At 38.6% G+C, this 26,917-nt stretch overlaps 1 protein-coding gene across 2 annotated transcripts in view; it reads right to left on the bottom strand.

Moving 5' to 3' along the window:
• LOC105226985 (runt-related transcription factor 3) overlaps window positions 1-26,917 on the bottom strand; it is a 91,780-nt gene that overhangs the window by 8,144 nt on the left and 56,719 nt on the right. Inside the window, exons 3-4 of one of the 2 annotated variants that reach the window (XM_049455313.1) lie at window positions 13,189-13,302; window positions 9,553-9,669 (exon numbers count right to left, since the gene is read on the bottom strand). In XM_049455313.1, coding sequence (XP_049311270.1) covers window positions 9,553-9,669; window positions 13,189-13,302 — 231 coding nt within the window. The remainder of the gene's footprint in view (window positions 1-9,552; window positions 9,670-13,188; window positions 13,303-26,917) is intronic. The other variant, XM_049455314.1, reaches the window with a different exon arrangement.

Here is a 26,917-nt window from a genome sequence, read left to right as displayed (position 1 = left end):
CAAGGTTGCACGAATTACTAACTCTGTGGTTTTTTTGTGATTCATTGTTTCGTATTTGCAGATATCACTAGAAATTAACTTATATTTATGTATCGTACCAATAGTAAAGTCAACAACCGTACATGTCACCCTTTTCCAAAGACAAATATTAGGAATTGAATTGAATAAAGAGCTGTGCAGCAAGTACTCTGCTTAAGCAGAAGGTTAATAAAATGCTACAAGATTGAATATCAATCCTTCAATATTTTACTAGAGGGAGATGTCATATTTCACAGGAGGAGAGTGATCAACTATTTGCACTTGTTTGATTTTACATGAAGCTATCACAACTAATAAACTAGGTGAGAATCGGTTTTAAAGACTGCTAGGAGAGCCTAGCACAGATGAACCGAAATCCATTTGTGAATATAGAGGTTTAGCAGGGAAAACTAAAAAAACTTGTAAATGGTTAAGAATACTGGAATTAGTTAACTCATAAATATTAAATAAAGAAATAAAAAATCACATCGTCGATTTTTGTAGACCAAAAATTCTCTTTAAAAAGAAAGTTTAAGAAATTTTTTTCGATTCTAGTTTATAGGTACTTTTTATATAATTTTTAAACTCTTGTAAGCTGAAATCAGATTATAACTCCGCTCATCCCCCTTAAAAGACACTGTTAAAAACTACTTAAAGCGCAATAAATCAAAAATTAAATACGCAAAATACATTAATTTTTTTTTACCTCCGATATGATATGGGAAGGCTTTATAAGAACCTATGGGAAAATTGGAGGATGAACGGGGCACCTTCCACTTTTTAGTACTACCCTATGACTTCAAATTGCCCAAATGGAACTAAAACTGTTCAAGACCTTAGCTATGGAATATGTGGATCCCAGAGTTGACTTTTTACCGAAAACATCGGTCAATGTATGAGATATAACAGGTGATCCAAATAAAGAGACTTTTTTCAATAGCCTCTTTTGGCAGATTATGCGTGAGCCGTATCAAGCTGTATTGTTATTTTTGTTCAGTATTGTTTGCCATTTCATCATGGAAAAACTTACGCCTGTACAACTTCGACTGACGAATGAAATGACTTGGAGGATTTTACATTGAGATCTTAAATTGAACGCGTACCAAATACAGCTTGTACAAGAATTGTAGCCGATCGAGCTTTCAAAGCGACATCGCTTTGCGCTGTGGGCTCCTGAAAAAAATCCAAGAAGATCCAACATTTTGAAAATTTTGTCCAGCGATGAGGCTGATTTCTGGATCAATGGGTACGTAAACCAGCAAAGCTACCGCATTTGGCACGCAGATCAAGCTGAAGAGATTCAAGGGCTATCATTTCACACAGAAAAAACAACAGAGTTTGGTGTGGCTTGTGCGCTGGTAGAATCGATACCACAATAATATTGAAGTTTTTGTGTTTTTTCGTTTTTTCTTTAAAAAAGTAGAGAATTCAGAAATAATACTTTTATGATAGCAGTATATCTGTGTGGTACAAACTTAAAATAACGATTTTCAAATTTCCGCGTGACTTTATATGGCATATGTGAGTTATCTTAATAAAATTGAGAGGGCATGTTTGTGCTTAAAGCGAATAAAATCGGTGAAAGATCGCCCTGGACCCCACATAACTAACTTTAATGCTTGCAGATTGTAAGAGTGTGATATGTTGGGTTATACCCGAACCTAGCACTTCCTTATTTGTTGATCTTATATATAAAAACTTTGAAACTGGTCAACACCAAAAATTGATTGATTGACTCCAATTGATGAATAATTAAATATTTTGCGTTTTATTTACGATTTTTGGGTACTTTTTTCCGTAATGTATGTGACATTTCCATATAATAAATTTCATATAGCAAACTTAATTGCAATTAATATCAATAAGAAAAATCTGAATAATAATTTTCCAAACAATTTATTTATTTGAGAAATTTGTTCAAAATATTTAATTAAATTTTCACTTTCAAAAATATTGTAATTCAAATAATTCAAATAAATTAAATTAAATGCTTAATAAATTGAGTAGAAACAAGTACAGTTAACATTTAATGTCAATACAGAGATAAGCTCGCTCGGCGTTTTGGTCAACTTAATTTGGCAGCGATTATTTGGAAATTTTTCTATTTCACCGCAATATTGAAGTATGGCCGCGCTAATTCGTTTAGCATTTTAAATTTGCACTAAATTAAATTAAATGTGGCGAAACTTCAAAGCAACACAAACAAATCGGTCGGATTTTTGAATAATGGTGAACAGAACGGCAGTAATCACTCACACACACACACACACGCACACAAACGAGCGCATTTAAATGACCGAATAATTTATTAAAAATGCATTGACAATTTCATATTAAATAACGGCAATTTTAAATTGCCAATTGCCAATTTACCGTTAGCTAAGTGTCGCGGAAAAAAGCAATGAAGACTGGAAAAACGTTAATTTATATTAAACGCACAAATACATATGCATATGTATATGGTTTGAATGTGGCGCAAATCGCAAAATGGCAAAATCACAAACGAATTGAATGCAATTAATTTATATTCAGGCGCGCATTGACTGCTTTCAACATTAATTTAAATGCTTTTTAAAATCATAATTTAATTCTTAGGGATACATTAATAAACCCAGTGAAAGCGCATAAATTATGCATTTATTAATGCATGCAAGCCTTCCTGTGTCTGTGTGTGTGTTCGCTTAGCTTTGCAGGGTTGCATGTGTGCAGGTGATTGCATGTGGCATGGTGTTGTTGTTGGCGCCGAGCATAGATAACGCTTTTATTTATATGCAAAACACGAAAATCGCGCAGCTCAGCAGGTGTGACACAGGCGGCGACACAAATTTTTGCAGGAGGAGGTTTTAGAGAATTTTTTGATATGTTTCGTTCATATTTGGAAATCTTTGGCTAGTGTTCTTTTTTATAGTTATTGTGGCGTAGCTAAATTTTTTAATATTTTTTGTAACAGTTTTCGATTTGATAGTGCCTCAATGTTTAGAAAGTCGGGTTTGTGGTAATCGAACTAAACTCGTATGTGGATCTAAATGTTATTGGAAGAATCTAACAACTTGATAAGATTATGAATCGCAACTTTAGGCAACAGAAACATTTATTATAAAATTGTTCAGATTTTTCTAACAGAATAAATATTATAAATTTATTTAGTCTTGTGGCTCGCAATATTATTTTTTTTCAGAATCCGACAGTATGTAGGGGTTTTTAAAATTATTGTAGGAAAAATGTTTTTAACCTTCTAAAAATAACTTTCGATAAAATTTTTGATTTCAACATTCCGATTATTTTTTAAGAAAAAAATTTTGGAAAGAAAAATTTTTTGAAAAAAAAGTTTAAAAAAAAAATTTGACAAAAATTTCAATAAATATTTAAACATAAATATAGTCTGATCTATGAGAACTGATTATTTCAGTCACAAGTAAACCAAAAAAAATTAATTTACAAAATTATTAAGCTAATTTTAATATTTACATTCATGAGTTAGTAAGTTTAAAAAACTTTGGAGAGTGTAAAGAACATATGGCATTTTTAGCGCAAATAACAGAAGTTAAAAACTCAAAATCTGTAAAAATAAAAAATTAAGTCTGTCGACAATGTCTCAGTACTATATTTATGCCTTCTAATGTGAAATCGATACTAAATATTTTTGGCACGCCTAACTGGTTGGGGAAGTTTTATCATATTGTACTTTTGGACAAAAAAGAAAATTAAATTAAGTTCGCCGGTAAATGATATTTAAAAACAAATGTATTGTATGTATGTATGTATATGACTGTCCTTAATTACTATACCAAATATGAGCGCGATCTGTCAACCAGTTTGTCTACGGCAGCTGCTTAAGTCGGTACACCTTAGTAGGACGTTAAGATTTTCACAATGCATAAAGATATCCAAGAAAGAATTTGCCTTATATATTCTATTTCTAACCAAATTTCGTGTACGTAATCGTTACAGCAAATCTTCAAATGTTAGAGAGATGGCAAGAGAGCTCAACATGTCAATCATCTATTCAAGGAGAGATGAGGCATGGGTTTATGAGTTTGACATGCACACAAGTCAACAATCATCGGAATGGAGGGAAAAAAATGAGCTGAAACGAAAAAAACCACGCCAAAAACCACTCAAAAATCAAGGTGATGCCCATTATTTCTCGATAGACTATAGTCTATAGTCTGATTGCTATCAATAATAAGTTCTATTTGGTCGTTTGCATTCGAACACCCGTTGAAAACGGCCGTAATAGTGGAAGATTAATTCATATATTTTACACGATAATAATGTATCATCGCATCGAGACACGATTCTGATCGAATTTAAAGCCGAAAACCCAATGATTCGATCAACCAACGTATTCACGTGTGATTTGTTCTTGTTGCCCAAACTGAAGTTGCCGCTCTGTAGAACCCGTTTACAGACGATCCAAGAGATAAAACAAAATTCACAGAAGGAAAGTGTTTCGAGGACTGGAAAAATCGTTGCTATAAGTGTATTACATCTGGTGGGGATTACTTGGAAGGCGATAAAATAAATATTGATGAATAATTAATTATTGTGTGTTTTGTTTACGAATTTCCAATTTGTGTCACAATATATTTATTCCTTCTAATGTGAAATAACCACTAAAATATTTGAGCCACGCATAACTGGTTGGAGAGATATTACCACATTGTGAGCAAAAGTTTTTCTAACGGTATGCATCAAAGTCGAAAGTTCGTTACTAGTTTTTGTTTGTGGTTCACCTTATTATGCACCCACTCAAACCTAGTCACCTAACACCACTCGCCTAATGTAATTCTAATATTTCGACTCTAATGTAACAGCTTGGTTTCTAGGTAGCTTTTTAAATGTAAAGTCTCTTTCAAGTGCCAAGAAGACAAAGAACCGCTCGAGGTAATGAAAATCGAAGGCACAATAGACCCTAGGTCGCGGTGCAATCCTCATTTAATTACCAATCGAATGAAAATATTGCAGCCGCTCAGGCAACTGTTGCAGAAGACCGCAATTTTCGATTCCAAAAAACGTTCTAAAGAATTAGGACTACCCAAACTACAACCTGGTAGATTTTGTGACAGGATTCGGGTTTATGTACATCTGTATAAAATTGTTCTAACTCAAGAACTAAAGCCATTCGATCACCATAAGCATCATGAATTTCCTGATCTTGCCTTGGAACAACTCGAAAACGATAACAATTTTTTTAGGCATCTTCTCCGATGAGACTCACTTTCATTTGAGTGGTGCGTTAGGTAGACATATTTTGTCGATTCTAGTACGAAATAAATTCACACATTATTATTGAACAACCATTACATTCACCTAATTTGACAGTTTGGTGTGGTTTTTGGTCTGGTGGAATCATCAGTTCGTAGTTCGTAATAAAGCTGTTAATGGATCTTGATATACATCTTTTGAGGGCAATAATTGGAAGGAGTTGAACTTGGCAATATCTGGTTCCAAAAAGATGGTGCTATGTGCCACATAGCAAGTATAACAACCGAATTAATGCGAGAAAGGTTTGGAGATTCGATAATTTCAAGAAATTGTGACCTCCGACAAATTGTGATTTAACATCATTAGATTACTTCTTCTGATGCTATTTGAAGAGATTAATCTTTAGCAATAAGCCAGACTCTCTTCAAGTTTAAGATTTCAATATTGAACGTGCTATTCATGACTTACGACTTGATTTAGTGGAAAAAGTACTCGGAAATTGGATTCATCAGATTCGTTTCTGATGCAAAAGAAGTCACAGAATCCATTTGAATGACGTTATATTTAGAAGTTAATTGTATCGATTGTACTTCACAGTCAATAAAAAACATTTAAAATTCCTTAACAATTAGTGTGTGTTTTTTTTAAAGAAATCATATCACTTTTATTGGAAACCCCTATACTTTAGGGGGTCTCCTACGTCCTGCTGGAAATCATTATACCCTTTCCATGTTGTAAGTTCTCTGTGTACTCGCGACTTTAAACCTCATATACTGAGTATAACGCCAAATATTTTATAAAAATGGCATATACGCGTAGTTAGTTTTAGTAGATTAATGTATAGTATAATATATATGCATAACCCGTTATATTTAAGTAGATTTTAATTCTCCACTTACGTTAAACACACACTAATGCAGCGGCGAGTCGATTGAAATTCATTGAATGGCGACAGTACAGTATTTTAATGCTTTCATGAATCACACAGGCGCACACACATTAAGTTCATGTATGTGTGTGTGTGTTTGTGGTGTTAGTGGTGATTATTTAAATATATTTGCGCGCAAGCTTTCGCTACATTCCTGGTGAGCCGCCTATTTGACCAAAGCAAACTGCTTCCCAGCCCACAATTGCAACCAAAATGTCTACATGCGCGTGTGTATGTGTGTAGTTATGACAGCGTGTAAGTGTGTGTAAACGCGAGTATGCAAACATTGGTTAAATAAAGTGGTCAACGGCTTAAATGCCAATAATGCGCTCAAACGCACACAAAAAATGTGTGTCCGAACACACACACACATACACATATAAGCACATAAATCTCTCAATTACATATACCACCTATGCGTGTGTGTGTCTGTGTGCCTCGCATCGCATGGGTTTGTAGTGAAATTAACAAAATGGTTGCAGCATAAGCAACAACAACAAAAACTACTGCTAGTTGTTAACTAAAGCTGCGCGCTAAGCCACCACGCGTGTGTGGTGGGTAGCAGGAGGCCAAGTGTAGCTTTCACCAACACACACACACGCGCACATTTTTATCACACGCATATAAAATTAACCAGAATATTTACCACATTGCATTGGTTGGCAACATTTTTTTAAGTATTTATTTTTCGGTTAATCTCACGCACTCTCTCCCGCCCTCTCTCACTCTCTTCCTCCTCATTTCAGCCCGCAGTGGCATTACACAGCGCGGATTTGCGGTAATTGGTAAATGCAACACTGTGCCTACACTACTACTAGAGGCGACTGCCGATTAACGGTACTAAGCAAATGGTCACGCATTGCACTTTACTCTCCGAGAGTTGCCGCTCGCTGCCAATTTAATTAAATTTGTGCGTTACTAAGGGTATTATTTATTCAATATACAAAAAAAAAAAAACAACGAAAACAAAAATTAAAAAATAAAAAAAAAACTAAAAAAAAATAAATAAAATAACAACAACAAAAAACAAAAAAATTAAACAAGCCTCGTCTATCCGAGTTAAGTAGGTTTTATTTACTCGCCCATTATTATTGGCAATTAAAATCTGCTTGTTGTTGTTGTTATTGCTGCTGGCGCAGTTTTGTCCATTGAGGCAAAAAGCTTTAATAACATAATCGAATTTACCACTCGCCATTGAGCACTTTTTCTGTGCGCTCTCTCTCTCACACTCGTCAGAAACTTCGGCGTTGACGGATTACCGTTATGTGTAGAAAAAAGCGTATTTAACCGTTAGCCGTTGCGTCGTGTGTGTGTCGCACTCGGTGGCCCAGTGGTCCGGTGGCAACCGCAACCGTTTTTGGTCAAACTTAAAGCGGGATTTTTAAAAACCGAAACTAATCGTTTTGTGTGAATTTATGTGGTTTTCGATTGTTTTTTTCGGTTTGTATTTGAGTATTTTTTTGGTTTGTTGAACTTTTTTCTTTGTTTGTGATTTTGCATGAAGTCGTCAAAGCACTTAAAGGCAATAAAAAAACGTCATGGAAAGCGTGATATTTGAACATTTTTTATATAATTTTTTATTGTCAAGTCATTACGGTTATAATAATAAATTAATAAATGACTGAATAAGCAATTTGAGAAACCGGGTGCTTTTTAGCAAGCAATATTTTTCACAAAATGAGCTTTATAGCTGAACACAACCCCACTTTAATTTGGTGGAATGTGTCCTCGATTCGCTGCTGAAGCATAACACTCTCTTTTCAAGATATTAACATATGTATATAACCAACAAAAAGCAGCGACTAACAGACGGTTTCAAAACCGGAGAATACATTTGTAGAACCACAAGAAGTGATCTAGTGATTGATGCCAAGAGTATACTAAAATTATGGAGAAAACACCTCTCCAGCCTGCTGAATGGCACTGAAACCATAACACCAGGATATATGGAACCCGATTTCTCAATCGAAGATGTTGAAGCAGACGTTAAATTGCCCGACCATGAAGAAGTTCGAATAGCAATTACCCGTTTGAAGAACAACAAAGCAGGAGGTGTCGATGGATTGCCGGCCGAGCTATTCAAACACGGCGGCAAAGGACTGATAAGGAGCATGCATCAGCTTCTTTGCAAAATATAGTCGAATGAAACATGTCCAACGATTGGAATTTAAGTGTGCTTCGCCCAATCCACAAAAAGGAAGACCACACACTCTGCGCCAACTACCGTGGGATAAGCCTCCTCAACATCGCATATAAGATTCTATCGAGCGTATTGTGTGAAAGATTAAAGCCCACCGTCAACAAACTGATTGGACCTCATCAGTGTGGCTTCAGACCTGGTAAATCAACAACCGACCAGATATTCACCATGCGCCAAATCTTGGAAAAGACCCGTGAAAGGATAATAGACACACACCACCTTTTCGTCGATTTCAAAGCTACTTTTGACAGCACGTAAAGGAGCCGCGTTTATGCCGAAATGTCGGAATTTGGTATGCACGCAAAAATAATACGGCTGTGTAAGCTGATGGTTAGCTATACCAAAAGCCATAGGGATAAGGAAGCGAAGCAAATGCGTCTTATAGTCTTGTAGACAACCAGTCAATCGCGACTTGGCTCCCATCTCACAGTTGAAAGTCACTACTTCGAAATCGCAGATAATTTCGTCTATCTTGGAACCAGCATTAACGCCAACACAGCAATGTCGGAGAATATCGCTTGTCAAAGGGTGCTACTTTGGCTGAGCAGGCAATTGAGAAGTATAGCCGTCTCTCGATGAACAAAGACCAAACTCTATAAGTCAACGGCAAATACCGCAGTCAATGGAGCCATGAGTTGTATGAGATGTACGACGACATTGACATAGTTCATCGAATTAAGAGTTTTTTCGTCAATATCTTACGCAATGACTTCTGCAAATATCTTATTTAGCCCTAATGGGTAATTGTTTTGAATGTGGATAGTCTTTGAAGCGCTTCTGTTCGAATTTAAACCAAATCCACGGTTTCGTATAGGTTGAATACTCATTTTAGAACCTTACATAAATTTGGTCTACAAACAGTAGAAACCTTTAAAATCGATCGCAGAACAAACATATCCCGAGATGCATATTTACAAAATAAATTTCTGCTGTAAACGAGTAATTCTGAAATAATTTTTCTTAGATTACTTTCTCATAATTATTTCTTAAATTGTTGGTTCTAGCGACATTTCAGCACTACTTATTCATTTTGTTAATCAGCTACATATACTCGTAATATGTAATAATATGTGATAATCGTGTAAGCGGTGTCTACGCAATTAAAGAAGAAGAATGATAATAATATGTGAGTTTCTAACTATTATATCTTAAAATATTTTCCAATTCAATAATATTACATCACAAGATTTGTACTTACTTTGACAATTTCCGATTGGCGGCATGCGAAAGCCTGACAAAGGATCGGCTGAGAAATGGAACGGTCGCTGTCCGAATGCGAAATGGAACTGTTGTTGTTGTCCTAAAAGCGACAACACTGAATTGTTGTAAGTTTTAAAATAACTGTTCTTATCTTAAGTTGATTTGTCGAAATAGCAATGTTATAAGTTATAGGTTATGTGTTGTTGTCAAATGTGTGTGATAGTTGGAGTGAAGTAATATTTCGCAGTTTTTTATGCTTAAAAAAATTGTGGTTTAACACTGCGACCTATAGTCTATTGTGCCCTCTCCTCGATCACATATGATCACAAAGGTCCAATACTCTGAGCATTTCCAGGAGCTTGTTGGGAGGCGATGTGATCCTTGTCCACATAGACGGATCCAAGGGCCTTGAGTCTTCTTCTACAAATTTCAGGGCAATCTGGAATTAAGTGTTCTGTATTTTCGGTTTTAAGTCGACAGTTTGCACAAGAGACTATGCCTAAGTTGGACAAGTTTAATGGGTTTGAAGTGCACAGTATAAATCTTGTTAGGTTGCAACATGCCAATAGCAACTTGAAGTGGGGCATTCTCATTGCCACTGCCATTGCCGTTCTCTCCTCACTCCCTCCTCTCTGATTTTGACTCCATCATCCTGAAAGCCGACGCAGAGCTGTCTAGTTCGTTGGCGAGCTTATTGCCGGTGACGCCTTTATGCCCCGGCACCCACATCAGATGTAGACTGTTGCAAACTGATAGGCGGTTCAGCCTTCCTCTACCCCAGCAGAAATTGCTAGACGTTTATGATGCTAAGTGCTGTGGTGGTGCTGTGTTCTTTTCTGAAGCCATGCAGGTGGTTTGCTAGACTCAGGAGGTGCGTGAACGTCGCGAATAACAAGACCTCAAGTATCTTCACTATTGCACAGAGGAGAGTTATCGGACCTTTATTGGTGGGTGCACCAGAATGAGGGTTATGCTGACTGTTTGATCTCCTAAGGACCGTAGAGGCCCTCTGTAGTCCAATTCCAATAACGTAGAACCGGCTGTTGTGGAAATTCCATAACCGTTAATCAAGGTCCTTGCAAAACCATGAATTGCTACAATCCCTTACATTGTTCTCAAAGTAGATGGGCCTACGCTGAAGTAAAATACCTATTTTATAACCGATTGAACAGTACGTTCTCGGTGAAGATACCCGAAATTATTTCAGAAACATTTTATGTCTTCACAAAAGCAACGAAATCTTTAAATATGGCACCCACGCACATTTTCGGTATGAAAAATGTAATCTCGCACTAAATTCCTACTTAATTTAAGTACTTAACCCATTAGCTGGCAGCTGTGGCGCCCACACCCCGGCCAACTTCATTATAAAATTATAACCTTTCGTCTGGTCAAAAGGGACACGCCATTGTTTTAACTGCTGCACCCCAAGCTTGGCAAAGCGAACATACAACTAACAACAACAACAACAATAAAAACTTGCTATATACATCATATGTGTACTTATACATGTATATTGCGTACATATGTATGTATGTGTGGCTGTGCCTCACAACGGCAAAAGCGAATGTCTTTGGCTGTGCTGCTGCAGTTGGTGGCGAAAGATAAATCATTTGCGGATTCAATTGTTGCAACTAAAGGGTGATTTTTTAAGAGCTTGATAACTTTTTTTTTTAAAAAAAACGCATAAAATTTGCAAATCTCATCGGTTCTTTATTTGAAACGTTAGATTGGTTCATGACATTTACTTTTTGAAGATAATTTCATTTAAACGTTGACCGCGGCTGCGTCTTAGGTGGTCCATTCGGAAAGTCCAATTTTGGGCAACTTTTTCGAGCATTTCGGCCGGAATAGCCCGAATTTCTTCGGAAATGTTGTCTTCCAAAGCTGGAATAGTTGCTGGCTTATTTCTGTAGACTTTAGACTTGACGTAGCCCCACAAAAAATAGTCTAAAGGCGTTAAATCGCATGATCTTGGTGGCCAACTTACGGGTCCATTTCTTGAGATGAATTGTTGTCCGAAGTTTTCCCTCAAAATGGCCATAGAATCGCGAGCTGTGTGGCATGTAGCGCCATCTTGTTGAAACCACATGTCAACCAAGTTCAGTTCTTCCATTTTTGGCAACAAAAAGTTTGTTAGCATCGAACGATAGCGATCGCCATTCACCGTAACGTTGCGTCCAACAGCATCTTTGAAAAAATACGGTCCAATGATTCCACCAGCGTACAAACCACACCAAACAGTGCATTTTTCGGGATGCATGGGCAGTTCTTGAACGGCTTCTGGTTGCTCTTCACCCCAAATGCGGCAATTTTGCTTATTTACGTAGCCATTCAACCAGAAATGAGCCTCATCGCTGAACAAAATTTGTCGCGAAACACATTTCGAACCGAACACTGATTTTGGTAATAAAATTCCATGATTTGCAAGCGTTGCTCGTTAGTAAGTCTATTCATGATGAAATGTCAAAGCATACTGAGCATCTTTCTCTTTGACACCATGTCTGAAATCCCACGTGATCTGTCAATTGTTGCAACTATTTCATTTTGCATGCGGCGCAGAGACGGACGGCCAAATCCTTTTGTCCTTGACTCGCCGGCGTTGGAGGGTTGGACGGTGCGGCGGATGAGGTATCGGAGGGCTGAATGAGTTAGTAAGTTAGTGCAAACTAACTGTAAGCCTTTCACATACACACACACATATATATAAACATGCATATTTGCATGCTCATGTGTGTAAATGTGTATGTTCGTTGGAGAGCCAAATGAATCTGCTGGCAAATGTGCCGCTGTAAGAACTCATCTGTCTCGAACTGTCTGCATTTAACATATGCAAAGTAAAATATTTGCATGCTTATAAATATTTAGTAAATGGACACGGCAATGAATGGCAGGACTTTTCAATGCACGAAAGGATGAAAAGGCAGCTAAACTAGGCGGGCAACAAACCGGTGGCAACGCCGGCAAACGGCAGACGTATTTGGTCGAACAAAGGCATATTTCATTCGCCGAAATGTTGTGCTTCCGATCCCCCGAACACCACCCGACACCGCTCTCTCACTAACTACGCAGACGTTGCATGAATTCATTTGCTGAAGTTTATAGGCTTCAACTGCGTATGTGTGTGTGTGCGTTTGCATATGTTTGCTGGGATTTGCTAATGAATAATCTTAAAGATGAATTGTTTCATTAGATGGGCACAACACATGCACAGGCTGAGTTGGCTGTTGCACGTACAAAAAGGGACTCCAGTGCGAGCAAGCGGGACAACAGTAGCAAAGCGAATGCTATAAATTTGTATTGCCACACTGGCGTAGAGCGTAGAGCAGCACAAGGCGTGTAGCGGTAAATAAGTTGCGAACATTTCACTATCTTGAAACTAATAAATTGTTGCTGTCATTGTAGTTGCTTTGTTGCAGTCGCATATTTTAGTTCGGGCATCTAAATTAAATACTTTGTCGGCAAGCGGCGTGTGGGTTGGGGGACAGTAACTCCATCTAAGCTTTATTCTCTACGCTTAATATGCATGAGTACTCGTGCATTACAAGTTTCTTTGTGTGTATGTGTGCTAATATGTGTTTGTGTCTGTATTTTGTTTGATTGTGTTTGTGTTACGTTGTTGTTGCATACTTACTGGTCTTTGAACGCGGTTCACGCGGTCCATCCACTGTCACTTTGATCGCTTTGTTGTAGGTGGCAATATGTGGCGGATTCGTGGATACCGTTATTGTGAGCGTAAAACTCTTCCCTGGAAATTAGAAAAAAGTATATACACATATTATTAGAATTTCAATTTGATGAAAGTGTTAAACAAATTTGGATTTGAAATGAAACGAAGAAAATGAAACACCGCGGCTAAGCAACATTTGCTTTCTTAAGATTTCTGTAATCTCTTCTAACTCAGAGAAACTGTTTTCGTATACATGGCAGAGCCATCGTTGGAAATAGCTTTAAAAACGGCGAAATAGAGGAACAAAAAACGAATGTAGCAATTGCTTTAAGATTTCAAGGGTAAGAAACAAGTGCTCATATTATCAGTGGTTAAGCCCTTCTTAGCGAATGGAGCAAAGAAAAAATATAAATTTGATAAAACGACGCCGCTTAATAAAAAAATTTTACATTTTATCCAAAATGGTGGTCGTTTTCAAACCTATCAAAACTCATTTTTGATCAGAAAAAAATTGGTGGGACTATTACACAATATTTACAGAGCCTGAAAATAATTGCTAGTAGCTTCTTTCTTATACACGTAATATTGCCAATGCGGGACAAGTGTACAAGGTATGTTCTATAGTTTTCTTGGTGCCTTGCTCTTGACATTTTCTGCAGCCTTCTCGATCAGACAGTGACCAGTTAGCATTCCGATCATGTTTCTACAGTCCTTATATCGGGTGCCAGTAAGAATTTTGTGTACTTCAGATCTATCGTTTTACACATGACTTTTGCAGTCTTACACTCAGGTAGCTCGTTCCACCGGGTTTTGGTTTTATTTAACATGTTTCTGTCCAAATCGTCGTATAGACAATAGATAGGCATAGATTTTTCAAGGCTGATCACATTTTCGCGTGGTTAGCCGTACACCACTCATTGCCTATGCTTCCGGTAGGTGAAATTCTGTGCGCCTGCCCACTATACTACAGCACCGTAAAGCAGAATTGGTTTTACAATAGCAGTGTAGCACCAGTGCATGAGAGAGGAAAATAGCCCCCAGGTTGTGCCGAGCATCTGCCTATACGCATTTAAGACATTGCTAGCCTTTCTCACTCTTTCTTCCACATTGTGCTTCTACAGCAGTTTGTTGTCCAAGACAATCCCAAGGTACTGGATATGGTCTTTGAGAGAGAGTTGTGTATCATTTATCGAAGGGAATCTCCATGGATAAATTTGGTGCTTAGACACCTGCCAGTTATTAAGATGGCAATGTCGTCCGCATATGCCCCTATCTTAGGGGCTTTGACTTCCTACTTTCTTAGCACTTTATTCACCACTAACGTCCATGGAAGCGAAAAAGCCACTCCACCTTACGAGTACCTCTACAGACTCCTTGGTCATTCTAGCGTTTTTAGCTTTAATCCGTTTAGAGGTCAAGAGGCTTCTGATCCATCGGCTGGATACTATTCAGAATAGATTCCGTAAAGACGTTGTCGAACGCTCCAGAAATATCCAGGGATGCTCCAAAACGTATTTCTTATATTCAAGAGACCTTTCGATATTAAATACCAATGTATGAAGTGCAGTCTCTACTGATCTGCCCTTCTTATATGCGAGGCTGTGACTTGGACAAGCTTCTAGAAACCGTCTGCGCGTTCAAGATTTTCTCTAGCCATTTCAGCAAGAAGGAAGTTAAGCTTATAGGCTCAAATTCTTTTTAGTAGGTTGGGTTGTTTCTTCCTGCCTTCCATATATAACATAATCCATAAATTAGCGATCAATTTTACACTAGAGGGACTCTCCAAATAAATTGCAATGAAAGCATTACCGTTTTGAAATATTCTTTTGTAAGAAGACGAGATTTGTGCTGTTAGTTCAGTAAATTTAATTTTATACGGCACTTTTGATCTTTTAATTGATGCTGCATAAGTTGAGAAATATTTGGCAGGAACCTCAACTGCTCATATTCAGACACGCGTGGTAAGGAGTTCTGAGGAAGCTTTTCATAATAATCTTTCATTTCTTATTCTAATATTGTAAATTTTATAATGGCGTTGAAATAATAATTAACAAATTTCGTCAAGATTTTTTTAAAACCATTTTAATTGAAAATTCCTTCAATTTAATAGTAACTACGCCAAGACTACAGCCAATTAATTCAAATAAAGAAATCACATATGGCGGCCACGGCTTACAAGCGCTACATATGAACTTAAATTCGCTTGAGAAGCGCACAGGTATGTTGTCTTTGTGCTCACTTACCTCTTAACCCTTTACCTACGAACACTTCGAGCAGATAATTAATCACAGGAGCCGCCGTAGCGCGTGGGTTGCTAATGGCAATTCATGCCACATAATCGTTTTCATTATTACTGAGACATATGCAAACAAATCAAATTGTAGACAATAGAAAAGAAATCCACCGAAAAGTAACGTGTTGATATATGAAGCCAAGGACTTACTAAACGTAAGCAAAGCGACAGCAGCGATGTGTGGCGAAAGGACACGCAGCACAACGTCACTCGTGTGCGCTTTAAAATGAAGAAAAGCGTAGACACGTGTGTTGTTGTTGTCACCGCTTTAGCAACAAAAGAATAATTGTGTTTGCACATATGTTTTTTGAACTGAAGCTGAAGCATACAAGCGGGCGCTTTGTTTGCCGAGTTAAAAGCTTTTTCACTTCTTCACACTTTTCGCGTTGCCAACAACACTTGATGTTGACAAAAGAATCTGTGGCGCGCATGAAGAAATGTGAAAACAAAGCCGTCTTGCGTGAGTTAATTAAATTTCAAAGCCAAAGAATGTTGTTGCAACAACTTAAGCTGACGGGCCTAAAACTATACCCCAACAAATGTAAAGGTTCGCCGCCTCAGAGCACAGCTAATAATGAGCTCAACCAATAATAAGCACAAAAACAAATATGAACAAACAAAAAAACAAAAAAGTAAGCGACGAAGAAAGTGCGACTGGAGCAAGTGGTGTGGCGCCGCCGCAGCAAATCACAAAGCCGACAAGTCGAAATCCTCATAAATCTTCTTGTTTTACTTTGGCACTTTGCGCCCGCCTCTGCTGCTTAGCGGTTTTTTCAGTAAATGCGAACAAATACTTTTACTTGTAATGCCAACGCCAACAAATAACGGCACAACAGGCGGCATGTAAAAAATCATGAACTCGCTAAAGGAGCACAACAACAACAGCAAGGTGGCGGCGTGAAAAAACGGAAGCCCATAATCGGGCATGACATGACATTTGGGAATTCCTGTTGCACGCCTGCGGACCGGCACCCAAACTTTTGTGTTTGCTACTTTCTTTCCTGCTTCCTTACGCTCGCCGTCTCCCCCGCCAACGTCTTCGTGTATATTAAAATAAGTCCCTTTCTCGTCTTACACGAGTAAGTTGTAATGGAGCTGATTATGATATCCTTGTCGGCCTCGGCTGTGCTCCCCAAATTTTACGCCGCCCGTCCACCTTCGTGTCAACACAACGCTCGCAAGCCCACCGTTACACAATTTCATACCCTGCTCGTTTTTTATGCGTGTTCATTGCTTCTTTTTTCGCTTTCTTTATTTACTCTGTGGGGTTGCTTTGGCGTCCTTTTTGTTTAAAGAAATTTACACGGTCACCTTTTTTTGTTTGTTTATTTGTTTGTGCATTATTTTGTGGGGTTTGTTGTTGTTCTCGGCTAAAAGGCTAACTTTTCTTGCCACTTTGTGTTGGCTTGGTTTGCCACTTAAGCCCCAAATAAAGGGTCTTTAACGGAGCTCATCATTTGGTGAGTTAATTGAGTCGCCATTTGTTAAAGAGAGGGCTACAACTGTGGGCAAAAAATAGTAAGACTTTTCAAAAATTCATAAATTTCCAAAAGTTGGTTCGACGATGAGAAATTTAAGTTCTCAGTAAGAAAGTTTTCGAAATATTGGTTGCCTTTACAGCAAGCTTTACTCAGCCGAGACATTAGATAAAGTTAAATTAGAGTCGTTTATGCAAACGAATTTTGAATGAGAGAAAGTAGGAGAGTTAATATTAATAAGCTTGTGGGACAACATATCGTCAAGTGATTTCTTTAAAGCAATCGGGAAGAAAAATATCCGAAGAGTGAAATAGAGTCCACCCAGGCCCTCCTCCTACAAGAACAAATTATAATGTATTAAAATAAGAGTCACACATAAAGTCTTAAGTTTCATCTTGTCAAAACTACATTGAAGTTCCAATGTTGACATACCGCGAATGTAAAGCTTGAAAGTCAAAAGAGATATATAATTTCCATAAAAAATTTTTCCATTTGCATTTTTGCGCTATAGCTGAAATATTACGTAGTCAAATATCTCCCTTCTGCTTTTTTGCTCTTTATTCAATCCTTTATACAAAGTGTTACAATGATCGGATTTAGTTTGAATATGCGCCGTTTCGTTCCATAATCTGTTTCCATCTAGACGACAACTTCATAATACCCCCTCGTAGAAACCCCCCCTCCTTATTTCCAAAGAACTCGCACTGTCACTTTTCACAAGCCTCCTTTGAGTTCAACTTTACACCAACAAGGGCGTTCGCCATGGACAGGAACAGGTGGTAATCACTTGGCGCTATGTCCGGGCTATATGGTGGATGCGATAAAGCCTTCCATCCGAGCTCCCGTAGCTTCTGACGAGTTACCAACGAAGTGTGTGGTCTGGCGTTGTCTTGATGGAACACTACTCCCTTCCTGTTGGGCAACTCTGGACGCTTCTGGTCGATCGCTTGCTTCAAGCGGTTTAGTTGTTCGTAGTAGATTGTAGAATTAAGTGTCTGGCCATTTGGGAGCAGCTCATAGCTCCCACCAAACACACAGCAAAACCTTCCTGGCCGTCAATTCCGGCTTGGCCACTGTTTGGGACAATTCACCAGCCTTCGACCACAACCGTTTTTGATTAATATTTTCGTATTTATTTTTCGTCGCCAGTCACCATCCGCTTCAAAAATGGGTCGAGTTTGTTCCGTTTCAGCAGCATATCGCAGGCGTTGATTCGGTCCAGAAGGTTTTTTTGCGTCAAATCATGCGGCACCCAAACATCAAGCTTTTTTGTGTATCCAGCCTTCTGCAGATGGTTTAAAATGGTTTGGTGACTAACTCCCATCTTCTGGGCGATGTCACGAGATGCCACATGTCGGTCTAACTCGAAGTTTTCCATGATTTGATCGGTATTCGTCGCCACAGGTCTTCCGCCGGCTGGCTTATCCATGGTGTAGTTTTCATCCCCTCTGAATCGTCGGAACCATTCCTCCGCAGTTCGAAGTGATTGAGTACCATCCCCCAAAACACCACTAATCTCACGGAACGTTTCTCTAGCGGATTTGCCTTTAACGAAGGAAAACTTTAAACACCCCATAGCCGCGACGTTCAAAATACGAAAAGGCGGAAGGGAGATATTTGACACCTATTGATATATTGAGAAATATTATGAGAGGTACGAGCCGGCAATACAAGAGCAAAGGGAGGTCAAGTGAAGAAGGCATGGGCTTTTATGGACATAGAATAGTTTAACGCTGCTTATATGTTGGAACCGCCAATATCGGTTCACAATAGCATACAGCTGTCATACAAACTGAACAAACAAACTCAAGTCCTTATATGGAAAACTTTTTTATTTGAAAAAATGTCTTCACGAAATTCGTCTTGGGTTATTGTCTCAAGTAATAGAACAAACTCTGGGAATATTTATTAGATCGTGCTATTATAGCATATAGCTGCCATACAAAAAGATCTAACAAAATCAAGACAAAAATTCTTTTTATACGCTTGAAGGAGATTATCGTCTTCGGTGTAGCTGAAGTTATCATTTTTTTTGTTTACTTTTAGCTTACCACTTTTGTAAACAGGTGGGAGTGGGATTTCAGAACAAATCTTGCAAGAGATCGTAAGATCTTAATGATTTTGATATGGAGAGGTCTCTTCCGGTAGGCCCCACCTCATATTGAAAATTTATGTTATATTTTGCCGTTATCAACTATATTTGTGGGTTGTTTCAAGGCATCTATATATTAGGGAAGGAGTAATAAAGATTTATGCTACATATATTACATATATCTATACTACACGCATACAAATGCATCTATATGTTATGTTTACTTAAGTATGCAAAGAAGTGCATACGTAAGTACTTGGCCATCAAATTAACCTCAAACAGTATTCACTTTGTGGCAGAGCCGATGACAATTTATTGGCAACACACAAAAACACCAAACAAAGTAAATAAATGTCCACACAAAGTAAATATTAATAATAATTGCTATGGAATTTTGCCACTGCAACAACAATAATAACACTAGTATACTACAACAACAAGAGTAGTGTGTTACAACAACAACTAGTGCGTATACAATAATAGCCCAGCACTTGAGCGGCAACTTAAAAGGCTTTGCGCAAACAACTACAACAAAAACACTCACAATTAAACCAACAACAACTAAAACGCAAGTGCAAATAAACAGCAATTGCACTAACGGCACTTAAAGCTATCGAAATTATTATTTGAGTGAAAAATATGACAACAGTTAAATATTTGTCAAAGCATTAGATTCGATTTAACCGAAGAAGTGTGCAAATCTTTTGGCAAATTTGTTGCGAAATCCCACACAGAGTCAGGCGAGGAAGTCAAATGACTGACTGTCAGTGATGGCTGCGAAAAGGTGTTTGCCAAGCTATGGCTTATAAGCAATTTATGCACGCCGCAAAGGGTGAGTGTGGGAGCTGGTGGAAGGAGGAGAGCGGGCACGTGGCAGCAGTGAGGGGTTTATGAGGAAGGTGTGTGTGTGTGGCACAACTGACGTGATTTCAAACAATCAATACAAATAAATCAAATGTCGACTACAGTTACAGCCGCTACAAGGCTGGCTGCATGTTACTTTTACGGCAGGTTACTCATACGCCATGGCAGACGACAGTTAAAACGAACTGTGAGGCCTACAGCAGTGCTTAAAAGCTGCTGACAAATGTGAGTGGTTTAGGTAAATGTGACGCAGGCTTTGAATTCAATGCGAGTGGTATTAAACGAATGCAAACAGTTAGCGCAAATATACATACAAGTGTATACATATTTATATGTGTATATTGTCACCTAAAATGCAAAACAACGTAGCATAAAAAAAATTGAAATTGAGTTCTTTATTGCTTACAATTCACTACATTAACATACATAGTATGTATGCTTAAAATGTTAAGTTATCAGATATAATCAATACATAACCAGTTAGCAAAACCATTTCATAATCAATATATAACCAGTTAGCATAACCATTTCATAATCAATATATAACCAGTTAGCTTAACCATTTACATATATAACCAATATATAACCAGTTAACATAACCATTTCATAACATATATAACCAATATATAACCAGTTAGCATAATCATATTATAACCAATGCGTAATCATTTCATATCATATATAACCAATATGTAACCAGTTAACATAACCATATTATAACCAGTTATCATAACCGTTTTATAACCAAAACTCAAATTTTGGTTCATTATGGGTTTCCACTAAATCGTTTTTTCTTTACCTGTAAACATTTGAAAAATGGCGTTACGTTATTTTGCATTTTAGGTGACGATATCTATTTCTATATGTATATACACATAATACATAAGCACACAAGCCGTCATCCTTGCAAATTTCACATGGCAAGTGTGTGGCATTTATGTTTACAAAGAAATTTGTAACTCACACACACCATGTGACATTCCAACACACGCACAAATTTGTCACTTAAACAACACTTGCCTCTAAAAGCAAATAAAAATACGGGCTTACGAAAAGAAATTGTGTTAACAAATAACTGCCTCAACATATTGACAATTAATATTACAAATTGTGCTTTAGCACGTGACATTTGTCTTACAGCAAATCGGCCGTAATATGTTTTGTCACTCACCAATAAATATTATTTTTTGCGTATTTGCTTTGTGCTTTACGGTTTTTGTGACTTTTGTCAGTTATCGTAAAAAATTATGTGTTTACCGTTATTGTGTGCTATTTATGGTGCTATTTGTACTGTCTTCTTGTTGTTTTTTTATTTTGAATGTTGTTGTATTCTATACATTTGTTGTATTCTTTATTGTTGTTGTATTATTTATTGTTGTTATGTGTTTTCACTTGTTTTTTCCATAAAATATCTTCATAGCTTGTTTTAGTTAATTTAATGTTGTGTGAACGCGCCATTGTCACGTGATTATTATGTGCTAGGCATGGTTAGAACTCATTTACGAAAACAAGGTGGCAATATAATAAAAATAAGCTATTTGTTGTGGCCACTAAGCACGAGTTACTAGATATGAGAGAAAAAAACAAAATTCCATATTTGATTTTTGTTTTTGAAATTTAAGATATATAGATTTAGATGGATGAAAGTTGAGGGTTGCACTGCGATTTATATTCTGTTTTGCTCTCTTCTGCATCGCAACACTTCATTTAACCCTGTTGAGTTAAATAGGCGTACTAAAGTTCATGTGTACCTTTATCGTATTCGTTTGCCCGATAGCCTGACTCCATCTTCTTATGCTTTCGGGACAATCAAGGAGTATATGTTCCGTTGTCTCAGCCTTTTGTTCATAGAAACAAGAGGAATCCTTGGAACAGTAAGCCAATCTGCACCGATGAGCGATTAGATTGATTCAGATGATTATATTGAACTGTTCTTTATGACAACCATAAACAAGATACCCTGACTCCATCTTCTTAGGCTTTCGACTAGCTTGAACGTATCTCTATAAACCCATAAGCTACCTTAAATTATTTATGTGGAGAACCAGAGTGTGTTTATTGAAACGATTTTTATCAAACTCTTCCAGAAACAGCGGCAGGTTCGACGAAGCCGCAACATTTGTTGTCACCGGAAATTCCTGCAAATCTTTTCCTTTTGACGAAGCTCCTATCATAATGTGTGTGGACTCCAGCAAAGATCAGTTTCGATCCTGTTGGTTGCATTGTCGCAGCGTCTTTTGCGAGGAGTTCGGCAAGCTCTTTTCCATTGATGCCTCTATGCTCAAGCATCCTAGCCAAGAAATCATATTTTTCCTGTTAAACGTTTTTATGCGTTTCAATACCATTCTAGATTTCATTTTAACAGACGACACTGCCTAGAGTGCCGCTCGACTATTACTAACAAAGAAAAATCATTGCCCTAGAACGTTTTTCTATAAAATAATCTCTAAGCTAATGTTGACTATAGGCTTCAACTAGAAAAATGTTTTGGAAAACTGCGCGTGGACATTGACAATTCGCTGCCTAACTACATCAGTCCCAATTACATCTACTGTTTTCGAGTCTTCTGTATTTCTGTTCCTACAAAGTCACTCTTCGAAGATGGAGCCCTCCCATTCATTTTTGCCATCCAGTGAAGCTTTGAACCTTTCTTCACAGTATATGCTCTCGGTAATGGCGCTTCTGAGAAAGAGTTCTTATAAAGTTCTGATAACAACAAGACTGAGATAGCGTCTTTTGCTGTCGTTTTCGTAAACTTGTGGTGTGGAGTGAAGTCCAAAGCTACCTCTAGTCCAGCTATACGACTCGTGATTATGGTTCCAGAGATGAATGGGCTTGCTAGCCGCGGCACTTTCAAGTAAGCCTATTGCTGCTCATAATGTCGCTCCACATGTGAGCATTAGTGTGACTATTAAGGTGTACATCCAACGTGGTATGCCTGGTTTGAAGGCTCAGGTGCTAGCAATTAGGTCTTTACACACCATTAACGGCTTGCTGGCTTTCGCAGTCGTGGTGTTCACATGCTTCTCTCACTTTAATCTTGAATCTCATACCAGCCTTAATGCAAAAAGTCATTCGCTTATGACCTAACCAACCAGCCAACTCAGCGACAAAGCCAATTAAAAGCTCTGCATTTGGTAGGATTTGAAGGTCGTGCTGTATTATGAGCTTCTAAAACCATGTGGAGCTATTAATAGGGAACGCTACCAGCAATTATTCATCAATCGCCCGGAATTCGTGTTTAGACACTATATTATTTCCAACAGGACAGTGCTCGACCTCATATTTAGAGATCGGTTGAAAGTTATTTGGAAAACAGCGGGTGTGAAGTTTTACCTCAGATGCAGTTCTGTTGAGATGAAACCCATAAATTATCAAAAAGATTTTGATAATGATATAGCTTCAAATGTTTTTTATATAAAACATTGTCTATGCGTGACTCATTAGCCTACCATACTAACCAAACGCGCTACTTTTTAGGTGATCTTAAAGTAGAAGAAATGATTTTGAATCCATATAAGATCTAACTATGCATAATATCCAAGGTTCTATTAGGATTTCCAAATTTCCGCAATTCCAAAATCATTTATACAGCTCAATTTGAATGCAAGGAAAATTGCTTAAGTTCTCGAGAAATTATCTCGAAACAAACGAAACGAACGCTACAGCAACTTCATGCAACACGTAAGCCAACAAAGTTTTCAATTAACACAAAACAAAGTGCGCGGAATGCCTACAAATTCAGCCAGCGAACGGTCACTCAAAAATTCTCAGTTGTGCGTCGGCGAGCCACTGCTGCCCAGTCATGCCGGTGCGCCCACAAAATTCGTCGAATTCAGTTTGTTTGAGCGATGTAGAAATTCTAGCAGCTCGACGAAATCCAACAAACAAAATTTGCCAAAACAAAAAATGCAGCGAAAAACAACAAATGCTTGTTGGCGGATAGCTGAATTTGCAATGTGGCGGCATTCCAGCGAAACGAAGTTGCGCGCAGCGTACAAATAACGGTCTAACAGTGAATAGTCAATAGTGAATTGAAAAAGCCTTGCATACAATAAGGCGCCGAGAGTGAGCGCGCAAGTGTGCGCGTTGTTGGCTTTGTGATTGTGGCAAATAGCATCTGACGCGCCACTGCATGTTGTACACTGCCGCCACTACACTGCTATCTAACGGCCTGCGCGCGGCATAACAAACGCCGATCCGATGCGTTGGTTTGGTGTGGCATGGCGTGGAAGAATTTTTCTGTGGTGCGACTTTGATAATTGTTGAACTTTTGCATTTGCATTCGCGAAAATCGCGCATTGAATTCGGACGCGCGCGCTCACATAAAGCGCTTTGAGTGTGTGTGCCGCTGATGTTGCACATTGCTAGAATTAAGCCTCCACGCCGAAAAGTATGCAATACCGAAAAATATACCAATGACCATTGGCACAAATAAAAGCGTCGAACACAAATAAACAGCTATGTGAGGCACAATTGGTTGCGCGCACACCTCCCTGGCCGCGTCACTCCGCGCGCCATAGCGCGCTTTCTTGACAAGCTCGGTAAATCAGCGCAAACATCACTTTATTTACACGCAGCTGTGGCTCATATGGAGCGCAGCTCAACGCCAAACACGTTACGATGGATACACGCAAGGATAACGGTGCTGCGCAAAAGGCGGACCAACAAAAATGTTGCCAAAAGCGCCAACAAATTTTACAACCAAAGCGAAAAGCGAACACCGCGCTCAAATTTTATGGACAGCGCGGCGGTAACGGTGGCGGTGGTTATTGGTGCTGACTTTGATGTGAGTACAACATCAGCTAACATAACGGTATATTCGCACTACAGTTAGTATAGACGTGTGTGTGCCGCGCCGCGTAGAGCCCTTATTGTCTCATATTGACAGGCGCTGAGCCCTGAGCCTTTATAATTAAATGCGCGCCGTGTAAATGAATGGCAAGTGGCAGCAGCGGTGGCAACGCGGGCACCATTTAGCGTGCGGCCATTGGCGCACACACACGCGTGTGCCAACTGACGGCAACACTCTGTGTACTGCGCGTCTGAACGCCTTGTCCGGGGTCGTGTTGACGAGCAATGCGGCCTGTATTGAGGCTTTGGTTTTTGCGGTTCAACCGCAAACGGTTGCAAGTTGATTCGCTGCCCTTTGTTGTTGCTTTGTTGAATGCTTTTTTGAGTAGCCCGAATTTTGTTATTTGGCGCATTGTTTTTGTTAGTGTTCATTTCCATTGCAAATACAGCTATTCTACAATAGTTTCTCCATTCGAATTTTCCGCGGCAATTTTTGTAGCAAAGTGAGGGCAATTGTGTGTGTCTGTGTTTAGCATTGACTTCATATAAGCCTGAAACAAGTTGAGTGACTTAGAGCAAAGAATGCGCTGTCCAGTCCAAAGAAAGCTCCTGTGTTAACCACTAATTCTCACTTAATAGAATGGTTAGAATATTTAGTAAAGTGGTTGCAATAAAGTATACTTTTCAGCGCGCCAACTGGAAGTCCCTATATAGCGGAAAGAACCTCCTGGACCGAATTTCATCCTTCGAATCTCTGCTCAATCGCATGGAAATCAATCCAATTCTGCAACTGTTGATTATTGACCATGAACGTGGGTCACTTACGACAAGGTCAAGCGAAAAGATTCATGGCGGAATCGAGGTGAACCCGCGCAAATAGTAGCTAAGCTAGAATTGACGGTCAGGTAAGTTTTGCTATGTGTTTGGGAGCTTCACAGTGAATATTCTACTATGAGCTGTTCTTCTACGGTCACACTCGTGATTTAGATCTGTGCTGTTTACAATTGGAATCCTTGAAGAGCAATCGGAATCACCCAGAAATGAGAAGATTTGTTCAATGGGAAAGGAATTGTGTTCCTTCACTACTAGGTCGGGCTTCATACATGTATCAACCTTAGTATATACAACTTGGTTCTGTTGATGTCAAAAGGTTTTGCTGGTGAAGAATCTGTTTCTAGAGAAGCTTGAAAAGTACATATTTCTCTCTCGTTCTCTTTATTTTCATTTAAGTATATCGGTTGTTTGTTCTTTTCGCCACTTTTCAAAGTGGTTTTAATTAAAATCGTTGAATATTAATATTTTTCTAAACAAACTGGGAGATAATCTGTCAATTCGGAATAAATCCCATAAGTTTTTTTCGAAGAGTAGATAATGAAATGTAATGTTCCTCTCCTGAAGTACCCTCATAAGATCACGAATGATCATCACTCTTATCGCGGCATTAGCAGCTTCAAGAGCTAACGCGAAGTATGTGGTCGGATAGGCAGTATGGGTTCAGAAAAGGACGGAGTGTTGGATTGGATGCATAGTTATACATATGTTCAGAATCTTGTTAGGGAGAATGTCAACAAATATGTCCTTGGCAACTTAAGCTGGGATCGATTGGTACAACGACTGGAGGAGCTTGGTTGCATTAATGGGAGTGTAGAGACCGAAGTGGTTCGTTGCTGCCCGCAGGAATGGGAGTGTGGTCCATATATCTGGAATGTCATGATGGACTCTCTGCTTGGGCAGCCCGAGCCACTCTGTAAGTGTTGTGCGTATGTTGATGACATTCTTCTTCTGGTTGAAGGTCGCCTGCGGTCTGAGTTAGAGCGCACGGGAGGACAAATTTTAGAAATTGTAAATACTTGGAGTTTAGGTGTGGGGGTAGACATACCGATGGAAAAAACGGGAACAATGCTCCTTAAGTACTGATTGATGCTGGTTCGTCCACCGATTGTCCAGTTGAACGGGGTCTTCATTATCTGATGATGATGTGGAGAGGGAGGGATCTTTAGGGAGTATCAGGCTCCTGAGTCTAGGTTTTCTGCTTACGGGGTATGGGCCTCTGATTGCATTTTTGGCATCAGAGGCATCTATCTGATAGATGTTTTTGTGAGGCGCGGATAGAGGACTGGATGGATGTAACTACAGAATGCCCGATGTACTCAGACATGAGAGATCTGGATG

The sequence above is a fragment of the Bactrocera dorsalis genome, chromosome 4 (genome assembly GCF_023373825.1).
Source record: "Bactrocera dorsalis isolate Fly_Bdor chromosome 4, ASM2337382v1, whole genome shotgun sequence".
Taxonomy (NCBI): Eukaryota; Metazoa; Arthropoda; class Insecta; order Diptera; family Tephritidae; genus Bactrocera; species Bactrocera dorsalis.
This window is presented reverse-complemented; position numbering and strand designations above follow the sequence as displayed.